The sequence below is a fragment of the Bos taurus genome, chromosome 5 (assembly GCF_002263795.3).
Source record: "Bos taurus isolate L1 Dominette 01449 registration number 42190680 breed Hereford chromosome 5, ARS-UCD2.0, whole genome shotgun sequence".
NCBI lineage: Eukaryota > Metazoa > Chordata > Mammalia > Artiodactyla > Bovidae > Bos > Bos taurus.
In genome coordinates, this window is record NC_037332.1 from 78583203 (window position 1) to 78608437 (window position 25235).

Below are 25235 nucleotides of genomic sequence, written 5' to 3' on the forward strand. Positions count from 1 at the left end.
AAAGTTTGAGAATTATTTTCATTCTAAAGCTTTCCCACTACCTTTTGAATTTTACTTTAGTTTTTTGGGTTGTCTTGTTTATGTAATAACAAAGTTCTGTTATTTTGTTCCAAATACAAAATTGCCCCCAAAATACTTCTCAAAAAGACTGATTGTGTTTGCTGCTAACACTTAGTCCACAAATATGTTGAAAAAGATTGAAACTCTGGTAAGAAAAGGAAAAAAAGAAACTTAAAAAATAATATCAGTAAGACAAAAGGCTCTTTTGGACACTCCTGATTGCAGCCAGCACTCCTCTTTGAGAACATTCTCCCCTTTTTTCCTGGAACTTAATTCCCCCATTAACATCTAGTTTGAAGATACTCTTGTTGACACTAACTACAGAATTTTGATACAGATGAGGTATGAGAAAATATTTAAAAGTTACTTTAATTTGATAATAATAATTTATGGCTATACAAGAGAGACTTCTTTATTTTTCAGAGATTCACTGAAGTAATTAGTAAAATGTCCTGATGTGTGATTTACTTTAAAATACTTTTAACAAAAAACAAAAATGAAGCATATGGGAGAATGTTATAACTAAGTCATAAGAACATGGGTGTCTATTTTTTTGTCTTCTTTTTTAAGTGTTTGCAATTTTTTATAATGAAAAAATCACCCACAGGCTGAACACCCACTAAAATGATGGGTTTCACCCTTGATGCCATTTAAAAATTCTGATTAAAGCTAGTAACATATTGGAGATTCTGAAGGTTATTTCTGTCCTGCTAGGTTCCCATGTGGGCGGTGGCTGGGGAAAGGCATTGATGATGGAAGTCTGGAGAGAATTCTCATTGGAGAATTGATGACATCAGCAGCAGATGAGGATCTAGTAAAGCAGTGTCGGACTCCACCCCAGCAGAAATCACCCACTGTGGCCAGGAGACTGAGCATCACATCACTGACAGGAAAAACTACCAGTAATTAGTTGTTTTTTAATTTTCCAATGTGTCTTAGATGTTTTAGGCATCATTTGGCCATTTCATAAAAAACTGTTGTGTTAAATGAATTATGGTAAGGAGATTAAAAAGAAAGCTGAGGAAAATTAATTTGTGAGAAAGACTTTAGAGTGGAGAGAGAAAAGGGGGGAAATAAGGCAGGATAATTACAAATAATTAAAAGCCTGAAGAATTTAGATGTTAAAATCCAATAAAAAACCACCTGCTCTATTTCAGTTATGCTCTGAAGGTATGAATAAATAATATTTTGCCTGAAACTTCAAGGAAGAATAAGGACAGTTATAGTACTCTCATATCTAGTTATCCAAAGCCCCTTTGTCTAAGAGTAATTCTAAAAATTCCACTCCCCACCCCACCCCCAAACTTCCTGTAGAAGTGACAAAATATATAAAAAAGTGACTTCTACAGATGGGATATTGTGTTCACATGCCATTTTTAATAGCACAATAAACTTCTAGTTTATACTAATGTGGTCTTTAGTCTCCCAAGGATATCAAATTTTAATCCCTGGGATATGTAAATGTTACTCAATTGAGTAAGTTAAGGATCTTGAGATAGGGAAATTATCTGGGTTATCCAGGTGAACCCTAAATTTAATTACATGTATTGTTATAAGATAGAGGAAATTAGACACACAGAGGAGAAGACAATAAATAGACAGATGGAGGCAGAGACTGGATGATGTGGGCACAGGCCAAGGAATGCCACCTGGGCTTGAAGAGGCAAGGAGCAACTTCTTCCATTGAGCCTCCTGAGGAAGCACAGCCCTGTCCACAACTTGATTTCCACCCATTGATACTGATTTCTGACTTCTCCCTCTGGAATTGTGAGAGAAGAAATTTCTCCCTTTTTTAAGTTACTAAATTTGTGGTCATCTATTACAGGAGCCACAGAAAACTAAAGAGACAGTCAAGTGGTTTTATTTCAATTCATAGACAATAACCATGAGTTATTGGAGGTACCTTATTAATAAGAGGTACCTAAGAGGTCCTTAGTTAACAAAGCAATTTCCTTAGATATTATTATTCTATATCCGTTTGTTAGCATATAGTGATATATTAACTATTAGAATGATACAGTCTTTAACAATCTCCCTTATTCTTTAATAAATGATTCCCTTTATCCATAATTCTTTTCTGCCTCCAAAGTAAACTTAATACCGCACATACACTAGAATAGCTAAAAAGAGGATAGACAATAGTGAATACGCATATATTTCAATGGGAATACAAAAGGAAAAACCATTTGGCAGTTTCTTATAAAGATATATACATGTACTAACCCTACACTTCACCCAGAACTCTCAATCTAGATGTATATATCCTAGAGAAATGAATGCATATATCTATACCAAGACTCATACTCAAATTTTCCAAGCAGCTTTATTCATAATAGCCAGAATGGAAACACTTGCAATATCCACCAGCTGGTAAGTGGATAAGCAGATAGTGATACATCTAGTCGGTGGGATACTATTCAGCAATACTGTTGATATAGCTAACATCATGGATGAATCAAAAGTATTGTGCCAGGTGAGAAAAAGCAGACATTATACAATTCTATTTATTAAATTCTAGAAAAGGCAATATAATAATGATGGAAAGCAGATGAGTAGTTGACAGGGGTTACAAAGTTACAAGCTGGGGAAGGGAATTGACTGAAAAGGGGAACAGCGGAACTTTGGGGGTTGATGGCAATTTTCTGTATTTTGATTATAGTGGTAGTTACATGTCTACACATCTGTCAAAACTCATCAAATTACATACTTAAAATTGGTGACTATAGTTACAGATTTTGAATGGGAAGGCTGGGATTTGAGTCTTGGGGGTCTCTTAGATCCTTTTCCTTTGTGCCAGTATGCCTCACTTGACCAAACTGGCAAGGCAAGTTCCATGGATCCCTGACAAGGCAGCCTGCCCTGGTGAAGTGTTTCCTGTACAGGCAGGCACAGTTGATGTCCTGTAGTACTTGGTTTATTTTCCTTGCCTGAAATTTCCGCCATTATTCATTATTTTTTAGAACCCAATGCAGGACAGATCCAAGAAGGAATTGGAGAAGCTGTGAACAACATTGTGAAACATTTTCACAAACCTGAAAAAGAGGTATGATGGGCTATAAAACTTACTGTGGTAGGATTTTAAAGCTGCTTTTATACATGATACATAGGGCAATAAAAAGGTGCTTTAATTTTTATTTGTAAGCTTGTTAATTAATAGCTGCAAAAACATGTTTCACAGCTACCCTCAGCACTTGCTCCTCTGCTGTTTTCTTAAACGTCGATGCGGGAGCTCATTCTCTGGCACTGTGTGTTGCTCTCCACAGAGAGGAAGCCTCACTGTGCTGCTGTGTGGAGAGAGCGGCTTAGTTGCGGCGCTTGAGCAAGTTTTCCACCATGGCTTCAAATCAGCTCGCATCTTTCACAAGAATGTCTTCATCTGGGACTTCATAGGTAAATTAAAGCTGGTGTGCATTGTTGTAAGGTCATTGAAATGTGTCTTAGAAAACTCAAAAAGCCCAAGAATTTGAGCAAATAAGGGTTGGTATTAAGGGTATATGTTTTTCAAAGTAAATATCAAATAAGCAGTGTCTGTGCTTTTCATTCAGTCAACAAATATCTCTGTGTGTGTGTTCACAATATTCTATTTTAGATGCTCAAGATATACACTTCAAGTTAAAAGTAAACAAGACACAGAAATTCCTATGGTTGACAAACTTACAATCTTGTGGGGTCAGGAGGGCAAACAATACACAAAATCATAACAGATATGTAATTTATCTGATACGTTGGAAGGTCATCATTGATGCAGACAAAAATGGAGCAAGGCAAAAGGAAACGGAGTGGGAGAACTCTTTTAATTAGGAAGGTTATAGACCTTGTTGATAAGGTACTGTTGAGCAAAGACTTTAAGGATGTGAGGAAGTGAGCCTTGTGAATACCAGGAAGAGAGCACCCCAGGCTGAGACAGGTGCCCTTGCAGAGCAGGGTGGGGCTGTGCTTGGCTTTCTGTAGAGCAGCAAGGAGGTGTGACTGGAACAGAATGAGGGAGAGAGGTGGGTATTTGGAGAGAGGATCTTTATTGCTAGAGCCGGGTTGTGGAGGGCCTTCTGTGTCTTTGAAAGCAGTTGGTCTTTATCCTGAATGGAATGGGAAGCCATTGGAAGACTTGGCGCTAAGGTGTGCTTAGTTACTCAGTCGTGTTCGACTCCTTTGCGACCCCATGGACTGTAGCCTGCCAGGCTTCTCTGTCCATGGGGATTGGATTCTCCAGGCAAGAATACTCGAGTGGGTTACCACGCCCTTCTCTAGGGGATCTTCCCAACCCAGGGATCAAACCCAGGTCTCCTGCATTACAGGCAGACTCTGAGCTACCAGGGAGCTGAGGAATAGGATATAATTTGTTTTAAAAAGATTACTCTAGTTCTGTGCTATCCAGTATGGTAACCACTAGTCACATGTGGCTATTTAAATTGACTTAATTTAAATCAAATTTTAAATTGACTCCCTTAGTCATACTGGCCCTACAAGGGGCTATAGAATTGGACCTTGCAGATATAGAATGTTTCCATCTTCAGGAAAGTTCAATTAGATTGTGGTTCTCTAGCTCCCTAAACTTTGCATTCTTTATTTTGCTATGCAGCTCTTCTACAATTCACAGTCTCTTTAACAGGGTGATTAATCGTTTCATGTTTTGTAAATAAGACCTGGATGAAATGGTTGGTTTTATCCAAATTTGAACTTTTAGACAAAGAAAGGAAAGTGGACAGAGCTAGGCCCCTAGAGCGGGGTATTTTTTTCCTTTTGGAATGCACTGAATCTTACTAGCCCTGCTTCTGATATGTGTATTAATAACTCTTCCTCAGATTTACTGAAGCAGTTCTGTTTCAAGGACTTTGCTGCAGAATGTTAGCCAGCCATCCTATAACTGGATCAAAGGGCACCACCTCAGTGGCTACCATGTCTTTGCTACTTACGCCTAGAAGGATCCAGTCTTAACAGACAAGACCATGTGTATTTTTTTGTTGCTATCAATTGCCATTTTTGAAGGTATTCTAAAGAGAGTAAGCTTTCTAAGCATCTAGAGTGTAGTCTAGATTAGAAAATAAATATCTGGGAGCATATGGTTCTACCAGGAAACATGGGCCTTTAGGATTTATTGTGAAACCAATGATAAAATAATGGTTTTGGTTTTAGGAATGGCTATAATGCAAAGCATCTTTAGTATTTCCAGAATAAACTGTTTCATCTTTTTGTATATGAAGTATTAATGTGTATTGTAATATCTCTGATTTCCTTCCCCAGAGAGAGCAGTTGCTTATTTTGAAACCACTGACCAGATTCTAGATAATGAAGATGATGTCCTCATTCAGAAATCATCCTGCAAAACCTTCTGCCACTATGTAAATGCTATTAATACTGCACCCCGGAATATTGGGAAGGATGGCAAATTCCAGATCTTAGTTTGCCTTGGAACACGGTATTAAGCCAGTTCTTGACTTTCCCTATCTTTGTCATGTGTTGAACAAGAATTTAGAAAGGTTTATACCAAACCATGCCCCTTCCAAAGCTCTCCGGTTGGTTTCTTCCATTCCAAGTTTTATGAGACTCCTGTTTATTGGGTATTTGCTGTGTGTTGGGCACTATACTTAGCACTTCCCATGTATTATCTCATTTAACCCTCCTATCACTTCACCACCACCACTGCATGAAGGAGCAAGCAATATCCCCACTGTGTAGGTGAGAAAATAGAAAGTAGAAGAGGCACAGATAAGTTAACAGACTTTCCAAAGGTCACACAGCTAGAAAGAGGCAGAGCCAAGATTTATACCCAGTGTCACCCCAGAGCCCCAAGCTCTGAACCATGACACAGTACTGCACCACAGACAGGTGGAGGTATTGGACACAACAGCACACTCACACATACATATTTTCTGTACAGAGCTTGTATGGTGTGTACACAGTACCATATTGCTTTAAATTTGATGACACTGTAGAATTCTTACTGTGGAAAGTCTCTTTAAGACAGTTTCCTACCCCTTTCTTTTTGTAAAATGACACATAGGAGCTATACAATCCATTAATTTTAAAACAGCTGTCAAAATTGTAAGAAATGAACCACACAGACCCTTAGAAGATTTTTTATCCGTGCAGTGTTTGTTCTCTTCTAAGCCCCAGCACCTCTTGTAGGATGGCCTAGCTGCCTTGTCATGAAGGTATACTGACAGCTGCTCAGCAAGGGTGTCTAAGCAACTTAGCGACAGATACTAATGTCAGTGTAATTAGGAAACATTAAAGATGAGATCCTGTCCTCCTGAAACAGCTAGTTAATTGAGCTAAATTCTATATTTCTTCTTAATAAAAGCTGTCCAACTTCAGCTGTGCTTTTTAAGTTCCTTTTGAGCATGATCCTTATCTCCTTTTCTCTCTTTACTGTTGTGATTTATTAAATCAATGTAACACTTACTTTTTGTAAGATCTACTTAATGTTTTCTGCTTTGATTTTATTCTTACCTTTTTATGTTGTGTAAATTTTTTTTTTAAAGTGCTAGTCCCTACAATTTAATGGAGGCTTTCTTCCCAAAAGATCTACTGTGGCATGTCGTCACAGATGTCTGGATAACATCTCTGTTAAACAATACAAAATGACATTCTGCTTCTTTTTAAAAGAGGTAGAATCAGAATAGAGAATATCTTTACCACATCTAAGTCTTGATGGCCAACTTGTGCAAACTCACTCATAGAATCTGATAGGTTTCCTTTCCCCCTTAGCGTACACTGTTTCATTACCTTATCTTTTTAACCAGTAATTATCCAACTACTTGACTTTGATTTTCTGTCTGGTGACCTCAGAGCTTGGCTAGATTTCGCCCCATTCAGCCTCGCACCTTCTGTCCAAAGCTCCAGTGTGTGTGTAGTTCTGCAGCAGGGCAGCAGTGCTCAGGACTTGTTTCTGTTTGGGTCTGCAGAGATCGCCTGCTCCCACAGTGGATTCCTCTGTTAGCCGAGTGTCCTGCCATCACCCGAATGTATGAGGAGAGCGCCCTCCTGCGAGATCACATGACGGTCAACTCCCTTATCCGCATTCTGCAGACCATCCAGGACTTCACCATAGTCTTAGAAGGCTCGCTCATCAAAGGAGTGGATGTGTAACCCAATTAGCTAGAAACTCAGACCAGAACCCTTGTTCCTGAACCTTCCCCACAACGGGGACGGATTTGGACTTGTCTGACAAGTCAGTGAGTCACTGCAGGGGCGGCACGGCGTGTCCCCCAATGTGAACAGTCCTCACACTGCAGACAAGGCAAAATGCTGTATTGTAGTTCATTTGAACCTGGAATTTAGTATAAAATAGAGTATTTTCATGTGTTAGATGTGTGTAAATATTCTCTCTTCTTTAAGAAATTCTATTACTCTAATAAGATACTTTTCTTAGATTGAATACTCCTGTAACTTAAAATCAGTAGCTTAAAAGTATTGGGAGTTGGGTAGTGGGGAGAGTGGTGCTAGTCAGGAAGAAGCCAGTAAACATGTAAATATAGTACAACCCATTGGGGCTTTTTATTTCCTCCAGGTACCACAAAGGAATCCAGAAAGCATTGTTATGTACTTGCCAGCCATCCTGGTGTCTTACCCTTTATATTGTGAATGTAAACAGTTTACCTGCTGTAGGGGAGAGTAGCCCTCATTTACATCTTTTAAGTTTCAGATGGTTTCATAATTTGAATTGAGCCACTCTTCCAGTCTTGGAAAAATTTTTTCATCAGCACAAGATATAATTCAAATATTTTAAATACTGGACCCCAGGAGCTTGGCTACACTGAAAAGAGAACACACAAAGCCCTGAGAAGTCTGTGAAATTGTGGGATTATATTAACTTCTTTACACTTTGGAAAGATTAGCCTAGACTAACTTCATCCTTGACATTTTTATTCTTGTTATTTGAGGTACTTTGGGGAGATGTGAATTTCAGAGTGTTGGCCTCATAGTCTTAAAAACTGCAAATAGCAGTTTGATTCTATACTTTTAATTTGGCCATCTCAACCCTGCAGTTACCTCTCAAGAATAACCACAAACACTCTTTGTTTGGTTTCAATCACCCGCCTCCCCTCTTCCAGTGCCCATCCCCCCTCAGGAAATGGAAAGAATGTCGAAGGAGGAGGAGGACTCTGTGTGGCTTGGAATGTTTTTGTGAAAGTATTTGTTGACCATGATAATGCAAATACCAGAAGAGAGAAAGAATGAACCCTTTCTGGGTGTTTCAGGGCCAGCTGTATGTTCCTTTGTAAGCAGGGGTGAAAATGTAATACTGCGGGCCCAGGAAGGTAAAAGCCAGTACTGCGCAGACTGGCAAAATGGAAGCCAGACAAGAGGCAACAGTTTGGAAGACCAAACGTTGTGAGAAACTTTGCAATTTGGTGTTTTTTAAGGAAGTTAAATACAGTGTTAGCACGTTACCGTAAGTCTTCATGTTACGGTTGGTCTTGTAAGTAATTTAGACATTTGCACGTTGTTAGCAGTGAAATTGCCTTAGCAGAGCTCCAGGTTTTGTTCCCAGTTGTGACTGAGAAGCAAAGTCATGGCCTCTCAGGACCCTTGTGTCATCTGCGGGTCCTGGGCTTTAGCCAATAGTGTTGCTTCCCTTTTTCTCTTGAGGAAGAAACTAGTGAAATAAGTGCCCCACTCCCGTTATCAAACACTGCATTCAGCCAAGGCACACTCCCTTTTAATATGTGACTGAGTCTTTGAGGAGGTAAGGGAGAACTGAAGGCAGCATTTAGAAACCATGGAAAGGGTTTAAGATGGGTCTGGGTGACCTGGGTAGACCAGAAATTTGTTTGCCTGCAGCTAAAGTTTGCCCACAGTGGTGTGGCTACCCCTGGGACATGGAGAGTCTATTATGGGACATATCCAGAACCTGTTTCACCCAGGTGCTTACTGTTTCAATGATGAGAAACCACAGAATGATCCAATCTAGGGTTTTGTTCTTGTTACCTTTTCCGAAGGCCTTGCTTCTGACACATTCTGGACAAACAGAGAGGTGACTTAGGTTAGCATGCTAGAATTGAGTCGTCTCATCTAGCCTTCTCATTTTACAGATGGGAAGACTTAAGGATCAGAGAGATTAAATACTTACCTGCACACCTGGTCAGTGGCAGCACAGGGTGTAGAATTCATGTTTTTTTAATTATACCAGGCTACATGAGACTGGCCTTCAAGGCATTCATATTAATAATAAGTCTTTCTACCCTTGGATCTTAATTCATCCACCTATATAGGTAGCAGATAATGATTAATATTCATTTATAGTAATAATTTATAGGGATTAATATTCATTTTAACAAATTGACCTTAAGTAATAGAAAATTACACCTGTTGTAAAAAGTAGGAGCAGGAATTCCCTGGCAGTCCAGTGATTAGGATTCCACACTTTTACTGCTGAGGACCTGGGTTTCATCCCTGGTCAGGGAACTAAAATCTCACAAGCCTTATGGCACGGCCAAAAACAAAACTAGGAGCAAAAGTGGATTTCAGACCTGTGAGTAAAACCATTACTTTAGAAAGTAATACCCCCCAAGAGTTTGACCTGAAATTTCATCCCATTTTCTATTATCTGACTACAGTAGTGAAATGACCAATTTCAGAAGAAGAAATCACACCAGAACGGACACATCGTCTAGAATGCTGTGCCCTTTAGTTATCACCGTGGGAGTCTATACACAGTCCAGTCACACAGCCTGTGCTTCACACCCCTCGGACCTCCTTATGAGCTGCCCGAATGCCCTATAGCCCATTCTTTTGAATATTTCTAGTGATGGGTAATGGTGGCTTTTCAGAAGAAATTTTCTATTTGGAAACAAAAAGTTCTTAGAACCCAAGTTGATGAATGAAAAGGATACTTATGCAGAGTTTGGGGTCATGTAAGAGATACAGTAAGACAATTCTTACATGGCTTATAACTGTCTTTGAGTATCAAAGTATTTTGAGCAGGACAGCAGCAAAATTCTTAGAATAAATGTACCTATAAGTGTACACAGCCTTCCGACCTGACTTTGGAAAGTCACTCAGAGGTATACTTTCTGCTGTTAATATATTAGTATATCACTATATCATCATACTTCAAAGTTAAAGTATACAAAAATCAAATTTGACTTTTTTCTTCAAAATAAAAGTTGTGCCTGGAGTCATGATTAGTATTTTCACAAAATAGCTTAAGAAGAAATTATTTTAAAATTAAATTGCCAAAAATGTTACCTCTTGAAATACTTATCTTCCAAGTGTTTTTCAAATGTTCTGAAAGTCCTAACAATCACCTTTTTGATATAGGGCCATTACACCAGTGTTGGTATTATGTGTGAGACCCTGAAGCCCTGTTCTGTTTGGGGGCTCGTCTGCGCCTTAAATGACTGCGGCTCAGTGTGGAGCAGTATAAAGCAGTGTTCTCAGTGGAGAAAATGGGGCTACTGAGAACAGAAGGAAGGCCTCCCGACCTTCCCTTCCTCTTTCCCACTGTGGCAAGAATCTGGTAGAAGAAACCGAAAGCTTGCAAAATTTATGATTTCCCTCTAAATTTTATTTTAAATATTTCATACATTTTGTACCTTTTGTAACCCTGTGGTATTTACTTTAACATGGCTTTTTAAGAAATCATTTTAATGAACTTCTGTCACACTGTATGAATATACAGGGGAAATACTGAATTGCTCATATTTCCTTTTTTGGCAATAAAGCACTGTTATATGTAAATGGGAGTAAAAGAGGGATGGAGACTATACATAACAGTTTGTGTATAGTAAATGCTGACCCCTCAGATACTTTGAAACATGAGGCAACAGACAAGGACCTCAGATTGCCCAGGGAAATATTTATTTGACAGCATTGGGAGTGTAGCTGTTAATTATAAAATAGCTTCTTTCTGCTAAGAATTATGATTTTTCAGTAGATTTTCATTTTGAGAACTGTTGAGTATTTTCTCTGTGAGGTTTATAGAAACTAGTCTATCTTTTTCACCATTTGGAAGGACAATCTGAACCATAGCTATTTATATTTCAGTATTAATACACCTTCATTGATTGAGAATGGAGTCTTGAGATCTTCTCTACTTTTATAAAGTGAATTCTATTTCCACGTCATCCATGTCATTTGAAGTCCGTGTTTCTTATATAAGTACTTGTTATATTACCTTTTAGTGTAAAAGGAGAAACAAATAATAAACTACTAGGTCTCTTATTCCTATTAAAATCCATTTATAAAACTCTTGAATCAAACTGATTTCCAAGCTTTTTGAAGAGGATACCAATGGAGTGTGATCAGAATAATCCAAGGAGAACCTCATCCTTTCAGATCTTAGCAGCCCTGATGTCCTCTCAAGGACAAAATAAAGATTGGATCCAGAAAGGTATCACACTGAGCAATTAATATCAGAGTGAAAAAAAATCATCAAAAACATTCTCCTCATTTGAATGAATCCAGGGTATCCTTGGGTTATGTGGGAGGGAATTACGCTTGACACATTTACCTAAATGTATTTGTGTGTGGCCCAGTCTTTATTCCAAACACCAGACAGATCTTGTTAACAGTAGAGAGGTATGGTGAGAGTTCCTGTTGTCAATCAAATGAGGGTGTTAAACATATAGAAAGAATTCTCTGTGTTACACTTGAACCATGTATAAATGTATCCTGTGTGTCTTTTTTTTAAATAAGCATTTCTGCATTTAAATTATATATTTTTTTCTTTGTATTGTTAACAAAATGCATCAGAACTGGATTTTTTTTTCATCTGAACATAATTAAAATTTAAAAAGTATTGTGATATCAAGCACTTTAACATATGTATCAGAGAAACTGATGTGGGTTTTTCAGGTTTTGGAGTACATTTAAATATGACTTTTCATGCTTTGTTCTTTACAAATAAAACTGTGGGGTTGATACTTTGTTTTGCTTCATTATTGTAGAACCTTAATACTGAGTAGTGCACAGGGCCAGTGACTCCAGAAAGTAGAGCAATAAAGCCATTATGAGAGAAAGCTACATGAAACCATTATGTGGTAGAAATATGAGCTTCCCAGATGGCACAGTGGTAAAGAATCCATCTGCCAGTGCAAGAGGCACAAGTGTAGATGTGGGTTCAATCCCTGGGTCGGGAAGATCTCCTGAAGTAGGAAATGGCAACCTGCTCTAGGATTCTTGCCTGAAGAATTCCACAGAGTGCGTACACACATGCATTCAGGCGCGCGTGCACACACACACACACACACACACACGATAGAAATATAATCTGCTGGGCAACTGGTTATTCCAGAAGTGGTAAAAAGAAAATGTGAACCCTATCTCACACCATACAGAAAAATCAGTTCTTAGCTTAACAATCTAAACATAAACAGCAAAAACAATTTTTGAAAGAAAATGTAGAATGTATTTATGAATTTGGGATAAACAAGACGTTCAAAAATAACTAGCACTGTAGTCCTTACTAAAAGTGAAAGGCAGAGATGCATTGATTATTCACCACATGTTAAGCATTACTTTAGGTTATGACCATGCAGCAGTTTAAACACACACACACATCAGATTCCTGCTTTTATGGAATTTATATTCTAATGGAGCAAATTACCTAATAAACATGACAAGTAATACATATAGTTGATGTTTAGTCGCTGAGTCATGTCCAACACTTTTGTGACCCCATGGACTGTAGCCCACCAGGCTCCTCTGTCCATGGAATTTTCCAGGCAAGAATACTGGAGTGGGTTCCTATTTCTTTCTCCAGGGAATGTTCCTACCCAGGGACCAAACCCACATCTCCCGCATTGGCAGGCAGATTCTTTACCAACTGAGCCACCTGGGAAGCCCAATACATATAATAATTAGATAACAGTAATAGCAAGCAAAGAAGAAGGATTGAAAGTGTGGCTGGGGCTGCTTAAAGATGGACTGCAATTGTAAAGTGGGTTAGCCAGGGAAAGCCTCACTGAAAATGGAGTTGTCTTTAGCTGCGATTGGAAAAAGCGTAAGAGAAACAAGTTTGCAGGAGGAACATCAAGAGCTTACTTTGGGCTGTAAGTTTGGCATGCCTGTTAGACATCCAAGTAAAGATGTTGGATAGTTGCACTATGGATTCTGAGTTCAGGGGAAAATAATGGTGTATTTGTCAGGATCCAAATCAAGAGACAGAAACCACATAGCAATCTGAAGAGAGGTAGTTTAATGTTTAGAACTGTTAGAATTATCCAGAGAAACAGAGCTAAGGATGTATACAGATGTGTGTGTGTGTGTATATGTATAGAGAGAGATTTATTTTAAGGAATCACCTGACAGTTGTGGAGCCATGGTAAATCCAAAATTTGCAGGTTAGGCTGGTGGACTGGAGACCCAAGGAAGGAAATGTAGTTCAAGTTCAAAGATAACTGACTGGCAGAATTTCTTCTTGCTCAAACGAGGTCAGCCTATGCTGAATTGAGGCCTTCAACAGATTGGATACATTATGGAGGATAATCTGCTTTACTCAAAGTCTACCAATGTAAATGTTTGTCTCATCTGAAGAACACCGTCACAGAAACTTCCAGAATAATGTCTGATTAAATATCTGGGTACCACGGCCCAGCTAAGTTAATGCATAAAATTTAACCATCACAGACTACTATAAGAAGAAACTGGAATGATGAAGGATTTGCTACTAAGCAATAAAAAGAACTCTAAAGAATACAAAAATAGCACATATAGGGAGCAGCTACCAACTCTAGGGCTGAGGTAAGGTAAACCTCAAAGAGCCCCCTCCCACTTAGGCTGAGAGTCAGACTTTATTAGAGAGGGCACAGCCATGGCCCGCTGGCTGGCAGAGGAGCTCACTGAGATGCTGCACCAGTGCCACTTGTTTGGAATCTGCTGTCAGGTGCCAGGGAAACATCCTTGGAGAGGTGGCATAGCCCAGAACTTGCTGGAAAGCCACTGGAGAAGGAGGTGCCAGGGAAGCCCTGCATGGAGAGGTGTGATACCAGTAAAGCTCACTACAGAGCCCCCCAAGCCTCCCTACCGCAAGAGGTTAGCCTCTGAGACCACAAGGACTTCCCTTGTGGCTCAGCTGGTAAAGAATCCACCTGCAGTGCAGGAGACCTGGGTTCGATCCCTGGGTTGGGAAGATCCCCTGGAGAAGGGAAAGGCTTCCCACGCCAGAATTCTGGCCTGGAGAATTCCGTGGACCATATTGTCCATGGGGTTGCAAAGAGTCAGACACGACTGAGCGATTTTCACTTTCACTTTCCACAAGAGCCAGGAGCTGCACGCTGGAGGAGCTCACAGAAGAGAGCACAGCAGAAGCTGGAAGAGAAGCTCCCTCCTCCTCTCCAGTGCATTCTATTAACAAAGATTAACACTGTGCCACCTGTCAGAAATGTTTACAAGAAGGTCTAGCTCCATTGTTGCAGAGCAAGATTTTTATTGCTATGGGGCAATAAATTGATAACTGCTCCAGACAGTTTAGTTCCTTATATTCAGTTAAGGAGGAAACAAAGGAGAGGAGTAGGAAAATGCAGGAGAAGATACGAAGATAGTGAGCAAATGTCTCCAAATTTTATGAGGTAATGATTTAGAGCGGACACTGTCTGCCATGTTCATTTGAACTTAGTCCAGATGTATACAATTTTCACCAGTGCTCTTTAAAATATTGACCAACTGCAGTTATTATAATAAGGTCAGGAGGCTTTTGCAGTATAAGGGAAAGAAGACATCAGTGGTCGCAATGGTGAAAAGCATTGGGTATGGGTATATTTTGAAGCTAAAGTCAGAAAGTTTCCTGATGGATTGAATATCGGGGATGAGGAAGAGTCAAAAATGACTCCAAGGGAAACCAACCAGGAGAGCCACTAGAATCGTCACCTGCCTCAAGAATGTCAGGCTAGTGGCATCTTTCACCACCAGAGGCCTCACTCTAATTCTGCCCACACTCAGCTCACGCACTAAGTACACCATCATGATCAACCAGGCCACACCCTACACCTACCTACCCAGTGCTCTTTCAAGACGATGGGAACAGGCCCAACATGCCTAGCCACCCCCAGACCCTCAGAGCGTTGGAATGGCTGAAATGGTGGAAGAACTGTGAGCTCCTCTGTTGACAGGGACAGGGCCCCTCCCCGGTGGCCCCCAATAAAAATGTGAAAACCAAAAACGAAAATGACTCCAAGGATTTTGACCTGAACAAATGGGAAAGGAGAGGCTAGAATTTCTACTAACTGAGATAAGTAAGGATGTGGGGAGAACAGGATTTAAAGACAGATCAGGAGTTCAGTTTTGGACATGTTAAATTTCAGATATTGACTAGACATCCAAGTGAAAATGGTGAACAGGAAATTGAATGTCTGAGTCTGGATCTTCTGGGCTATTGGACTTCTGATATGCATTTTGGAGTTGCTGGCCTGTATAGATAGAATTTAATGTTATAAAATTAGATGAGGACACAAAAGGAGTAAGTTATTAAATAATCTCTCAAAACTTTTAATTTTCCAGTATTGTGACATAATTTACTGTTTGACATTTACATTACTCTCAGTGTTTCACTATTCTGAACAATACTATAATGAACAAACATCCTTGCTTTGTGAGAAATTACCGTTTTTGTAGGTCAAAGACAAATGTCAACTCCATATGATTCAACCTAATGTTTTTGATAATTCTTTTGGTTCTTTATCCTGATATGTGCTTTACTTTGATTAAAATAGATACTGTAACCTAGATGGAGCAATTACTCTCTGAGCAATCTAAAAATAAATCACTCTAGTCAGAGCCAACATGTGGGCCAGATGTTCCTTATACTCAACATAACCTGGAGGCCTTTTACCTACCCATACTACCTACCTACTACTCATACCACCTAGCTACTTGTGTTAAGTGCCCCAAAACTTTTCCTTGATTTCCCTCTTACATCCTGTTCAAAAGCAGCAGAACTTCAAAATGCCTGGACACAAAAACAATGGACTCAATAAGAAATAGACAAAGTCTCAGTTATAGTAAGATAAAGCTCTCCTTTCTCAATAATTGATAAAGAAATGGATAACAGTAGAAACACAGAGGACTTGCACAACAGTACCAACCAACTTGACCTAATTGGTATTATTAGAATGTCCACCACCACCAGAATACAAATTCTTTTCAAGTACACAAAGAACACTTACCAAGATTGCCCATATTCAGGTCAATAAAACATGTCAAATTTAAAAAGATTTAAGTCATGCAAAGTATGTTCTTTGGCCACAAGGGTCAAAAAATGAATCAAAACTGAAAGCAGCAAGTATTTTGAACCAAATGAAAATAAAGCATATAAATATTTGTGGGATACATCAAAAGCAGCTCTTAAAAAGAAATTAATTGCATTGAGCACCTCTGTTGAGAAAAAAAAAAGATCTCAAATCAATGACATATACTTCAACCTTTAAAAACCTAAAAACAATAATAGTAATAAAAATAAAGATCAGAGCAGAAATCAATTAAACAGAAAACAGAAAAAGAAAATCAGTGAAAACAGAAGGTGGTTCTTTAAGAAACCAATAAATTTGATAAAACTTTAGCCAGACTGATTACAGGAAAAAAAAAAAAAGACACAAATTGCCACATAAGAATGAGAGAGGTGATGCAAATACAGACATTACATACATTAAAAAGATAATAAGAGAATATTATGAGAATCTTTTTGGCAAGAAATTCTGTATCTTAGATGGTAGATAAATTTCTTAAAGACATTAACTACCAAAGATCACTTAGGAAACAGATAAAATGAGTAGCCTATATGTATTATATTAAAGAAATTGAATTTGTTATTCAACTTTTTTTATCTTTGTCATCTGAGTTTGTTTCCAAGGCAAAACATTCAACATCACAGTAATCCAAGTCGATGCCCCAACCTAGACTAATGCCAAAGAAGCTGAAGTTGAACGATTCTAGGAAGATCTATAAGACCTCCTAGAACAAACACCAAAAAAAGATGTCCTTTTCATTATAGAGGACTGGAATGCGAAAGTAGGAAGGTAGGAAGAGAAACCTCGAATAAGAGGCAAGTTTGGCCTTGGAGTACAAAATGAAGGCAAAGGCTAACAGAGTTTTGCCAAGAGAACACACAAGTCATAGCAAATACCCTCTTCCAACAGCACAAGAGACGACTGTATGCAGGGACATCACCAGATGGTCAATACTGAATCAGATTTACGATATTCTTTGAAGCCGAAGATGGAGAAGCTCTATACAGTTGACAAAAGAAGACCAGTAGCTGACAGTGGCTCAGATCATGAGCTTCTTATTGCAAAACTCAGACTTACATTGAAGAAAGTAGGGAAAACCACTAGGCCATTCAAGTACGACCTAAGTCAAATCCCTATGATTATACAGTAGAGGTGACAAATAGATTCAAGGGACTAGATCTGTTAGACACAGTGCCTGAAGAAATATGGACAAAGGTTCATAACATTGTACAGAGGGTGGTGACCAAAACCATCCCCAAGAAAAAGAAATGCAAGAAGGCAAGGTGGTTGTCTGAGGAGGCCTTACAAATAGTTGAGAAAAGAAGAGAAATGAAAGGAAAGGAGAAAGGGGAAGATATGCCCAAATGAACGCAGATTTCCAAAGAAGAGCACGGAGAGATAAGAAAGCCTTCCTCCGTGATCACAGCGAAGAGATAGAGGAAAACAATGAGATCATGCTGTGAAAGCGCTGCACTCAATATGCCAGCGAAATTGGAAAACTCAGCAGTGGCCACAGGACTGGAAAAGTCAGTTTTCATTCCAATCCCAAAGAAGGGCAATGCCAAAGAATGTTCAAATTACTGTATAATTGCATTCTTTTCACATGCCAGCAAGATTATGCTCAAAATCCTTCAAGCTAGGCTTCAGCAGTATGTGAATCGAGAACTTCCAGATGTTCAAGTTAGATTTACAAAAGGCAGAGGAACCAGAGATCAAATTGCCAACATATGCCAGACCATCAAAAAAGCAAGGAAATTTAAAAAAAAAAAAAAAAAAAACATCAACTTCTGCTTCACTGACTATGCTCAAGTCTTTGACTGTGTGGATCACAACAAACTGTGGAAGATTCTTAATGAGATGGGAATACCACAACACATTACCTGCCTCCTGAGAAATGTGCGTGCAGACAAGAAGCAACAGTTAGAACTGGACACGGAACAATGGACTGGTTCAAAATTGGGAAAGAAGTACGTCAAGGCTGTATGTTGTCACCCTGCTTATTTAACTTCTATGCAGAGTATATCATGCAAAATGCTGGGCTGGATGAAGCATAGGCTGGAATCAAGATTGCCAGGAGAAATATCAACAACCTCAGATATGTAGGTGATACCATTTTAATGGCAGAAAGTGAAGGGGATCTAAAGAGCCTCTTGATGAAGGTGAAATGGCAAAGTGAAAAAGCTGGCTTAAAACTCGATATTCAAAAAATTAAGATCATGCCATCCGGTCCTATCACTTCAAGGCAAACAGATGAGGAAAATGTGGAAACGGTGTCAGATTTCATTTTCTTGGGCTCCAAAATCACTGCAGACGGTGACTGCAGCCTTGAAATTAAAAGACGCTTGCTTCATAGAAGAACAACTATGACAAACCTATACAGTGTATTAAAAAGGAGACATCACTTTGCAGACAAAGGTACATATAGTCAAAGCTAAGTATGGTACCTTTTCTGCTAGTTGTGTATGGATGTGAGAGTTGGACTATAATGAATGCTGAGTGCCGAAGAAGTGATGCTTTCAACAGACGTGTACCCCAGTGTTCATCGCAGCACTGTTTACAATAGCCAGGAGGACGTGGAAGCAACCTAGATGTCCACTGGCAGATGAATGGATAAGAAAGCTGTGGTACATATACACAATGGAATATTACTCAGTTATTAAAAAGAATGCATTTTAATCAGTTCTAATGAGGTGGATGAAACCGGAGCCTATTATACAGAGTGAAGTAGGTCAGAAAGAAAAACACCAATACAGTATATTAACGCATATATATATGGAATTTAGAAAAATAATAACAAGGATCCTCTATGTGAGACAGCAAGAGACACAGATATAAAGAACAGACTTTTGGACTCTGGGAGAAAGCGAGGGTGGGATGATTTGAGAGAATATAATAACATATATATTATCATATGTGAAATAGATCGCCAGTCCAGGTTTGATGCATGGGCCAGGGTGCTCAGGGCTGGTGCACTGGGATGACCCTGAGGGATGTGATGGAGACAGAGGTGGGAGGGGGGTTCAGGATGGGGAACACATGTACACCCATGGCTGATTCATGTCAATGTATGGCAAAAACCACTACAATATTGTAAAGTAATTAGCCTCCAATTAAAAGAAATAATTAAAAAAAAAAAAGAATTGATGCTTTCCAACTGTGGTCCTGGAGAAGATTCTTGAGAGTCCCTTGGACAATGAGATGAAACCAGTCAATCCTAAAAGAAATCAACCCTGAATATTCATTGGAAGGACTGATGCTGAAGCTGAAACTCCAATACTTTGGCCACCTGATGCAAAGAGCTGACTCATTAGGAAAAAAACTTGATTCTGGGAAAGATCGAGGGCAAGAGGAGAAGAGGGTGACAGAGGATGAGATGGTTGGATAGCATCACTGACTCAATGGACATGAGTTTGAGCAAGTGCCAGGAGATAGTGAAGGACAGGGAAGCCTGGTGTGCTGCAGTTCATGGGTCATAAATAGTCAGACACAACTTAGCACCTGAACAACAACAAATTAACCTTCTCCCAAAGAAAAACTCCAAGTCCAGATAATTTTACTAGTGAATTCTACCCAAAATTTAAGGAATAAATAATGAAAATTCCATACAAAGTCTTCCAGAAAATGGATAAAGAAGTCTGTGTTAGTTTGTTAGGGCTGCCATAACAAAGACTAGTTGGCTTAAGCAACAGAAATTTATTTTCTCAATATTCCAAAGGCTAAAATTCTGAGAGCATGGTGTCAGCAGGACTGGTTTCTTCCGCGGCCTTTCTCTTTGACTTACAGATGGCTGTCCTCTCTCTGTCTTCATATGGTCTTCTCTCAGTGGATGTCTGGTCCTAACTTCCTCTTCCTCTAAGGTCACCAGTCATATTGGATTAGGGCCAACCCTAATGACTTCATTTCAACTTACCTCTTTAAAGACCTTATCTCCAAATACTGTCACAATCTGAGGTACTGGGGGTTAGGATTTCAACACATGAACTCTGAGAGGACACAATTCAGCCCACGACAAGGTAATACTTCCCAACACATCCCATGAGTCAGCACTGCCCTGATACCAATATCAAACAAACTACAAGAAAAGAAAAATACAGACCAAGAACTCTTATGAAGGTAGGTGTTAAAATTCTTAACAAAATATTAATTCAAATTCTATGATATAAATATATGTCATGTCTAATTGGGGTCTATTAGGGAAAACAAGGTTGGGTTAACATTCAATCAAGCAATATAATTCACCATACTTACAGACTAAAAAAATAAAAGCAAATTATAGGCTCATCCCAATACAGGCAAAAAAATTGACAAATTCTAAAAAAGCAAAATGGCTGTCTGGGGAGGCCTTACAAATAGCTGTGAAAAGAAGAGAAGCGAAAAGCAAAGGAGAAAAGGAAAGATATAAACATCTGAATGCAGAGTTCCAAAGAATAGCAAGAAGAGATAAGAAAGCCTTCTTCAGCCATCAATGCAAAGAAATAGAGGAAAACAACAGAATGGGAAAGACTAGGGATGTCTTCAAGAAAATCACAGATACCATAAAGGATAGAAATAGTATGGACCTAACAGAAGCAGAAGATATTAAGAAGAGACGGCAAGAATACACAGAAGAACTGTACAAAAAAGATCTTCACGACCCAGATAATCACGATGGTGTGATCACTGACCTAGAGCCAGACATCCTGGAATGTGAAGTCAAGTGGGCCTTAGAAAGCATCACTACAAACAAAGCTAGTGGAGGTTATGGAATTCCAGTTGAGCTATTTCAAATCCTGAAAGATGATCCTGTAAAAGTGCTGCACTCAATATGCCAGCAAATTTGGAAAACTCAGCAGTGGCCACAGCACTGGAAAAGGTCAGTTTTCATTCCAATCCCAAAGAAAGGCAATGCCAAAGAATGCTCAAACTACCGCACAATTGCACTCGTCTCACACGCTGAAAGTAATGCTCAAAATTCTCCAAGCCAGGCTTCAGCAATACGTGAACCGTGAACTTCCTGATGTTCAAGCTGGTTTTAGAAAAAGCAGAGGAACCAGAGATCAAATTGCCAACATCTGCTGGATCATGGAAAAAGCAAGAGAGTTCCAGAAAAACATCTATTTCTGCTTTATTGACTATGCCAAAGCCTTTGACTGTGTGGATCACAATAAACTGTGGAAAATTCTGAAAGAGATGGGAATACCAGACCACCTGATCTGCCTCTTGAGAAATCTGTATGCACGTCAGGAAGCAACAGTTAGAACTGGACATGGAACAACAGACTGGTTCCAAATAGGAAACGGAGTACGTCAAGACTGTATATTGTCACCCTGTTTATTTAACTTCTATGCAGAGTACATCATGAGAAACGCTGGACTGGAAGAAACACAAGCTGGAATCAAGATTGCCAGGAGAAATATCAATAACCTCAGATATGCAGATAACACCATCCTTATGGGAGAAAATGAAGAGGAACTCAAAAGCCTCTTGATGAAAGTGAAAGAGGAGAGTGAAAAAGTTGGCTTAAAGCTCAACCTTCAGAAAACAAAGATCATAGCATCCGGTCCCACCACTTCATGGGAAATAGATGGGGAAACAGTGGAAACAGTGTCAGACTTTATTTTTCGGGGCTCCAAAATCACTACAGATGGTGACTGCAACCAAGAAATTAAAAGACGCTTGCTCCTTGGAAAGAAAGTTATGACCAACCTAGACACCATATTCAAAAGCAGAGACATTACTTTGCCAACAAAGGTTCATCTAGTTAAGGCTATGGTTTTTCCTGTGGTCATGTATGGATGCAAGAGTTGGACTATGAGGAAGGCTGAGCGCCGAAGAAATGATGCTTTTGAACTGTGGTGTTGGAGAAGACTCTTGAGAGTCCCTTGGACTGCAAGGAGATCCAACCAGTCTATTCTGAAGGAGATCAGCCCCGGGATTTCTTTGGAAGGAATGATGCTAAAGCTGAAACTCCAGTACTTTGGCCACCTCATGCGAAGAGTTGACTCATTGGAAAAGACTCTGATGCTGGGAGGGATTGGGGGCAAGAGGAGAAGGGGATGACAAAGGATGAGATGGCTGGATGGCATCACTGACTCGATGGACTTGAGTCTCAGTGAACTCCGGGAGTTTGTGATGGACAGGGAGACCTGGCGTGCTGCGATTCATGGGGTCGCAAAGAGTCAGATACGACTGAGCGATTGATCTGATCTGATCTGATCTGACTGTTCATTCAAGATTTAGGAAAAAAACCTGAAAGTCTTCCTCACATCTTCCTCATATCAGATATACTGGGTTCATGGCTTAGAAAATGCTTAAAGTCATCTGCAAAAATCTACAGCTAACATCATCCTTTATGTAAATACTGAGTGCTTCCCCCATAAGATCAAGAACAGGCAAAGACATCCACTCTTAACACTTCTATTCAACACTGTACTGTAGTTTCTAATCAGTGCAATAAAATAAGAAAAAGAAAAGGCATAAAGATCGGAAAGAAAGAAGTAAAATTGTCTTTATTCACAGATGATTAATGATTGTCCATTTATCAATGGACAATCCTATGGGATTTACTAAAAACTTACTGATGCTAGTGAGTGAGATTAGCAAGGTCGGAAGATATATAGTCAAGGTACAAAAATTAATTGCATTTCTATATGCAACAGCATTACAAATCTGAGATACCTGGGGATAAATTTGACAAAAAATAGGCAAGACTCACTCACTGAAAACTACTGAGGAAAGCTAAAGTCCTAAATACATGTAGAACTCTAGTGTGGTCCTAGATCAGAAGACTCAATATTATTAAGATGTCAGTTCTCCCCAAATTGATCTATAGAGTCAACGCAACCTAATTCAAACTCCCAGCAATCGTTTTCACAGAACTTAACAAACTGTTCCTAAAATTTATGGAATTTGAAAGCCCTAGAAGAGCCTAAATTATATGGAACTAGATTTTAAAAAGAAACTTGGAAGACTTACACTACCTGATTTCAATACAGTGAATCCCCTACATATGAATGAGTTTCATATTAAAAGCACATTCATAAGTCTAATTTGTTTGTAAGTTCAACAAAGTTAGCCTAGGTGCCCAGCTAACACAATTGGCTATATAGCATTATACTGTAATAGGTTTATAATACTTTTAATATAAATACATAAAAACAAAAAATAAAACATTATTAATCTTACAGTACAGTACTTTGAAAAGTACAGTCGTACAGTACAATAGCTGGTATACAGAGGCTGGCATTAAGTGAATAAGCAAGAAGAGTTAGTGACTGTAGGAGGGAGAGAAGGTGGGAGATGGTAAAGCTGAAGGATCATCAGCAATAGGAGAGAAAGGGCAATTTCACTCATGCCTAATGTTGACAGAACATTCTTTCTTTGAAAGTTTGTAACTTGAAGATTCATATGTAGGGGACTTGTGTGTGTGTGTGCTCAATCACTCAGTCATGTCCAACTCTTTGCAGCCCCGTGGACTGTAAACTGCCAGGCTCCTCTGCCCATGGAATTTCCCAGGCAAGAATACTGGAGTGGGGTGCCACTTCCTACTCCAGGGGCTCTTCCAGACCCAGGGATTCATCTCCTGTATTGGCGGGTGGATTCTTTACCACTAGCACCACCTGGGAACCCCTTTAGTGCTTATACTTAAAGCTACAGTGATTAATACAGTGTGGGGGAAATTAAGGTAAAGCTAGACAAATCTAGGTCAACTGAATAAAAAGTCTGGTAACACACCCACATATATAGGCTCAATTGCTCAACAAAGTTATAAGGGTTGTGAAGTGTCAAAAGGATAGTCTTTTCAGTGAATGGTCCTGGAACAATTGAATAACTACATGCAAAAGAAATGAAGTTTGATCCACACCTCACAGCATATATTTTAAATCAACTCAAAATGGATCACAGATATAAATGTAAATTTTAAAATTAAAAAACTGATAGAATATAGAGTAAATGACCTTGGGTTAGGCAAAGATTTCTGATATGACAAATAAATACAGTCCTTAAAACTGATAAATTTGACTAAACAAAAATTAAGAATGTATATATGCTTTTTGTTCAAGTTTCAGACATGTATTAATTAGTGTAAACCCTCAACACAATACACAAGCATGATTTCATGCATTTAAGGGGGAAATATTTCCTGGTTAAATAGAAAATTTTACAAATGACTTCTGGAAGACCTTCATTCTAAGCAGCTTTATAGTCAAACATTTCATTTAGGAGTCTGGACCTTCTTTCTTCGACTTACTGTAATCCACATTCACTGAATAGAACTCACATTGATCACTGGGATTCAGTTTCTTCTGGCTTCTTCTTTCTGTTCCAACTGATTGGACAATGCCAGATACAAGGCATACAGTGCTGCTACAGTACCTCCAGCTCCAACAAACACAAGGAAAGAAACCAACCTTGTATGTTTCTTGGCCTAACCAAGGATCTAGTGGAGCATATTTGATCTGAAAGGAGATGAGAACAAATCTGCCGGGCCCCAGACTAAGTAGTCCCTGCCCAAATGTACACTTTTTGGAAGATACTTTTAGAAGAATGCAAAAATAAGCCACAGGTTAGGAGAACATTAGCAAATCACATATACAATAAAGGACTTGTATCCAACATACATAAAGAACTCTCAGAATGCAATAAAGAGCCCAACAACAAAAAGTGACAATTGATTTGAAAGCATACTTCACCAAAGAAGACATTTTTTGTGTTAATTGCTCAGTCGTGTCCAACTCTTTGCGACCCCATGGACTATAGCCCACCAGGCTCCTCTGTCCATAGAATTCTCCAGGCAAAAATATTGGAGAGGGTTGCCACTCCATTCTCCAGGGGATCTTCCCGACCCAGGGAATGAACCAGGGTCTCCAGAATTGCAGACAGATTCTTTACCATCTGACCCACCAGGAAGCCCTCCTGACATATTGATGGCAAAAAGCACACAAAAAGATGTTCAGCATCATTAACTATCTGAGAAATGCAAATTAAAATAAGATACCATTGCATGCCTCTGAGGATGGCTAAAATCGA

The 25235-nt window shown here is 39.1% G+C and overlaps 1 protein-coding gene and 1 long non-coding RNA gene across 6 annotated transcripts in view; one reads left to right on the plus strand and one right to left on the minus strand.

Annotated features, from left to right (window-relative positions):
• Positions 1-11927, plus strand: part of DENND5B (DENN domain containing 5B) — a 220790-nt gene extending 208863 nt beyond the window's left edge. For 4 of the 5 annotated variants that reach the window (XM_059886403.1, XM_005206831.5, XM_059886404.1 and 1 more), the window contains 5 exons: positions 775-962; positions 3021-3103; positions 3324-3450; positions 5302-5476; positions 6966-11927. In XM_059886403.1, the coding sequence (XP_059742386.1) occupies positions 775-962; positions 3021-3103; positions 3324-3450; positions 5302-5476; positions 6966-7149 (757 nt within the window). In that variant the 3' untranslated portion in view covers positions 7150-11927. The remainder of the gene's footprint in view (positions 1-774; positions 963-3020; positions 3104-3323; positions 3451-5301; positions 5477-6965) is intronic. The other variant, NM_001205488.1, reaches the window with a different exon arrangement.
• LOC132345323 (uncharacterized) lies at positions 2365-7737 on the minus strand. The gene is made up of 2 exons (XR_009494609.1): positions 7660-7737; positions 2365-3092 (listed from the first exon to the last, which is right to left on the minus strand). It is a non-coding gene; the product is annotated as an uncharacterized lncRNA (long non-coding RNA).
• Positions 11928-25235: the final 13308 nt, after the last annotated feature.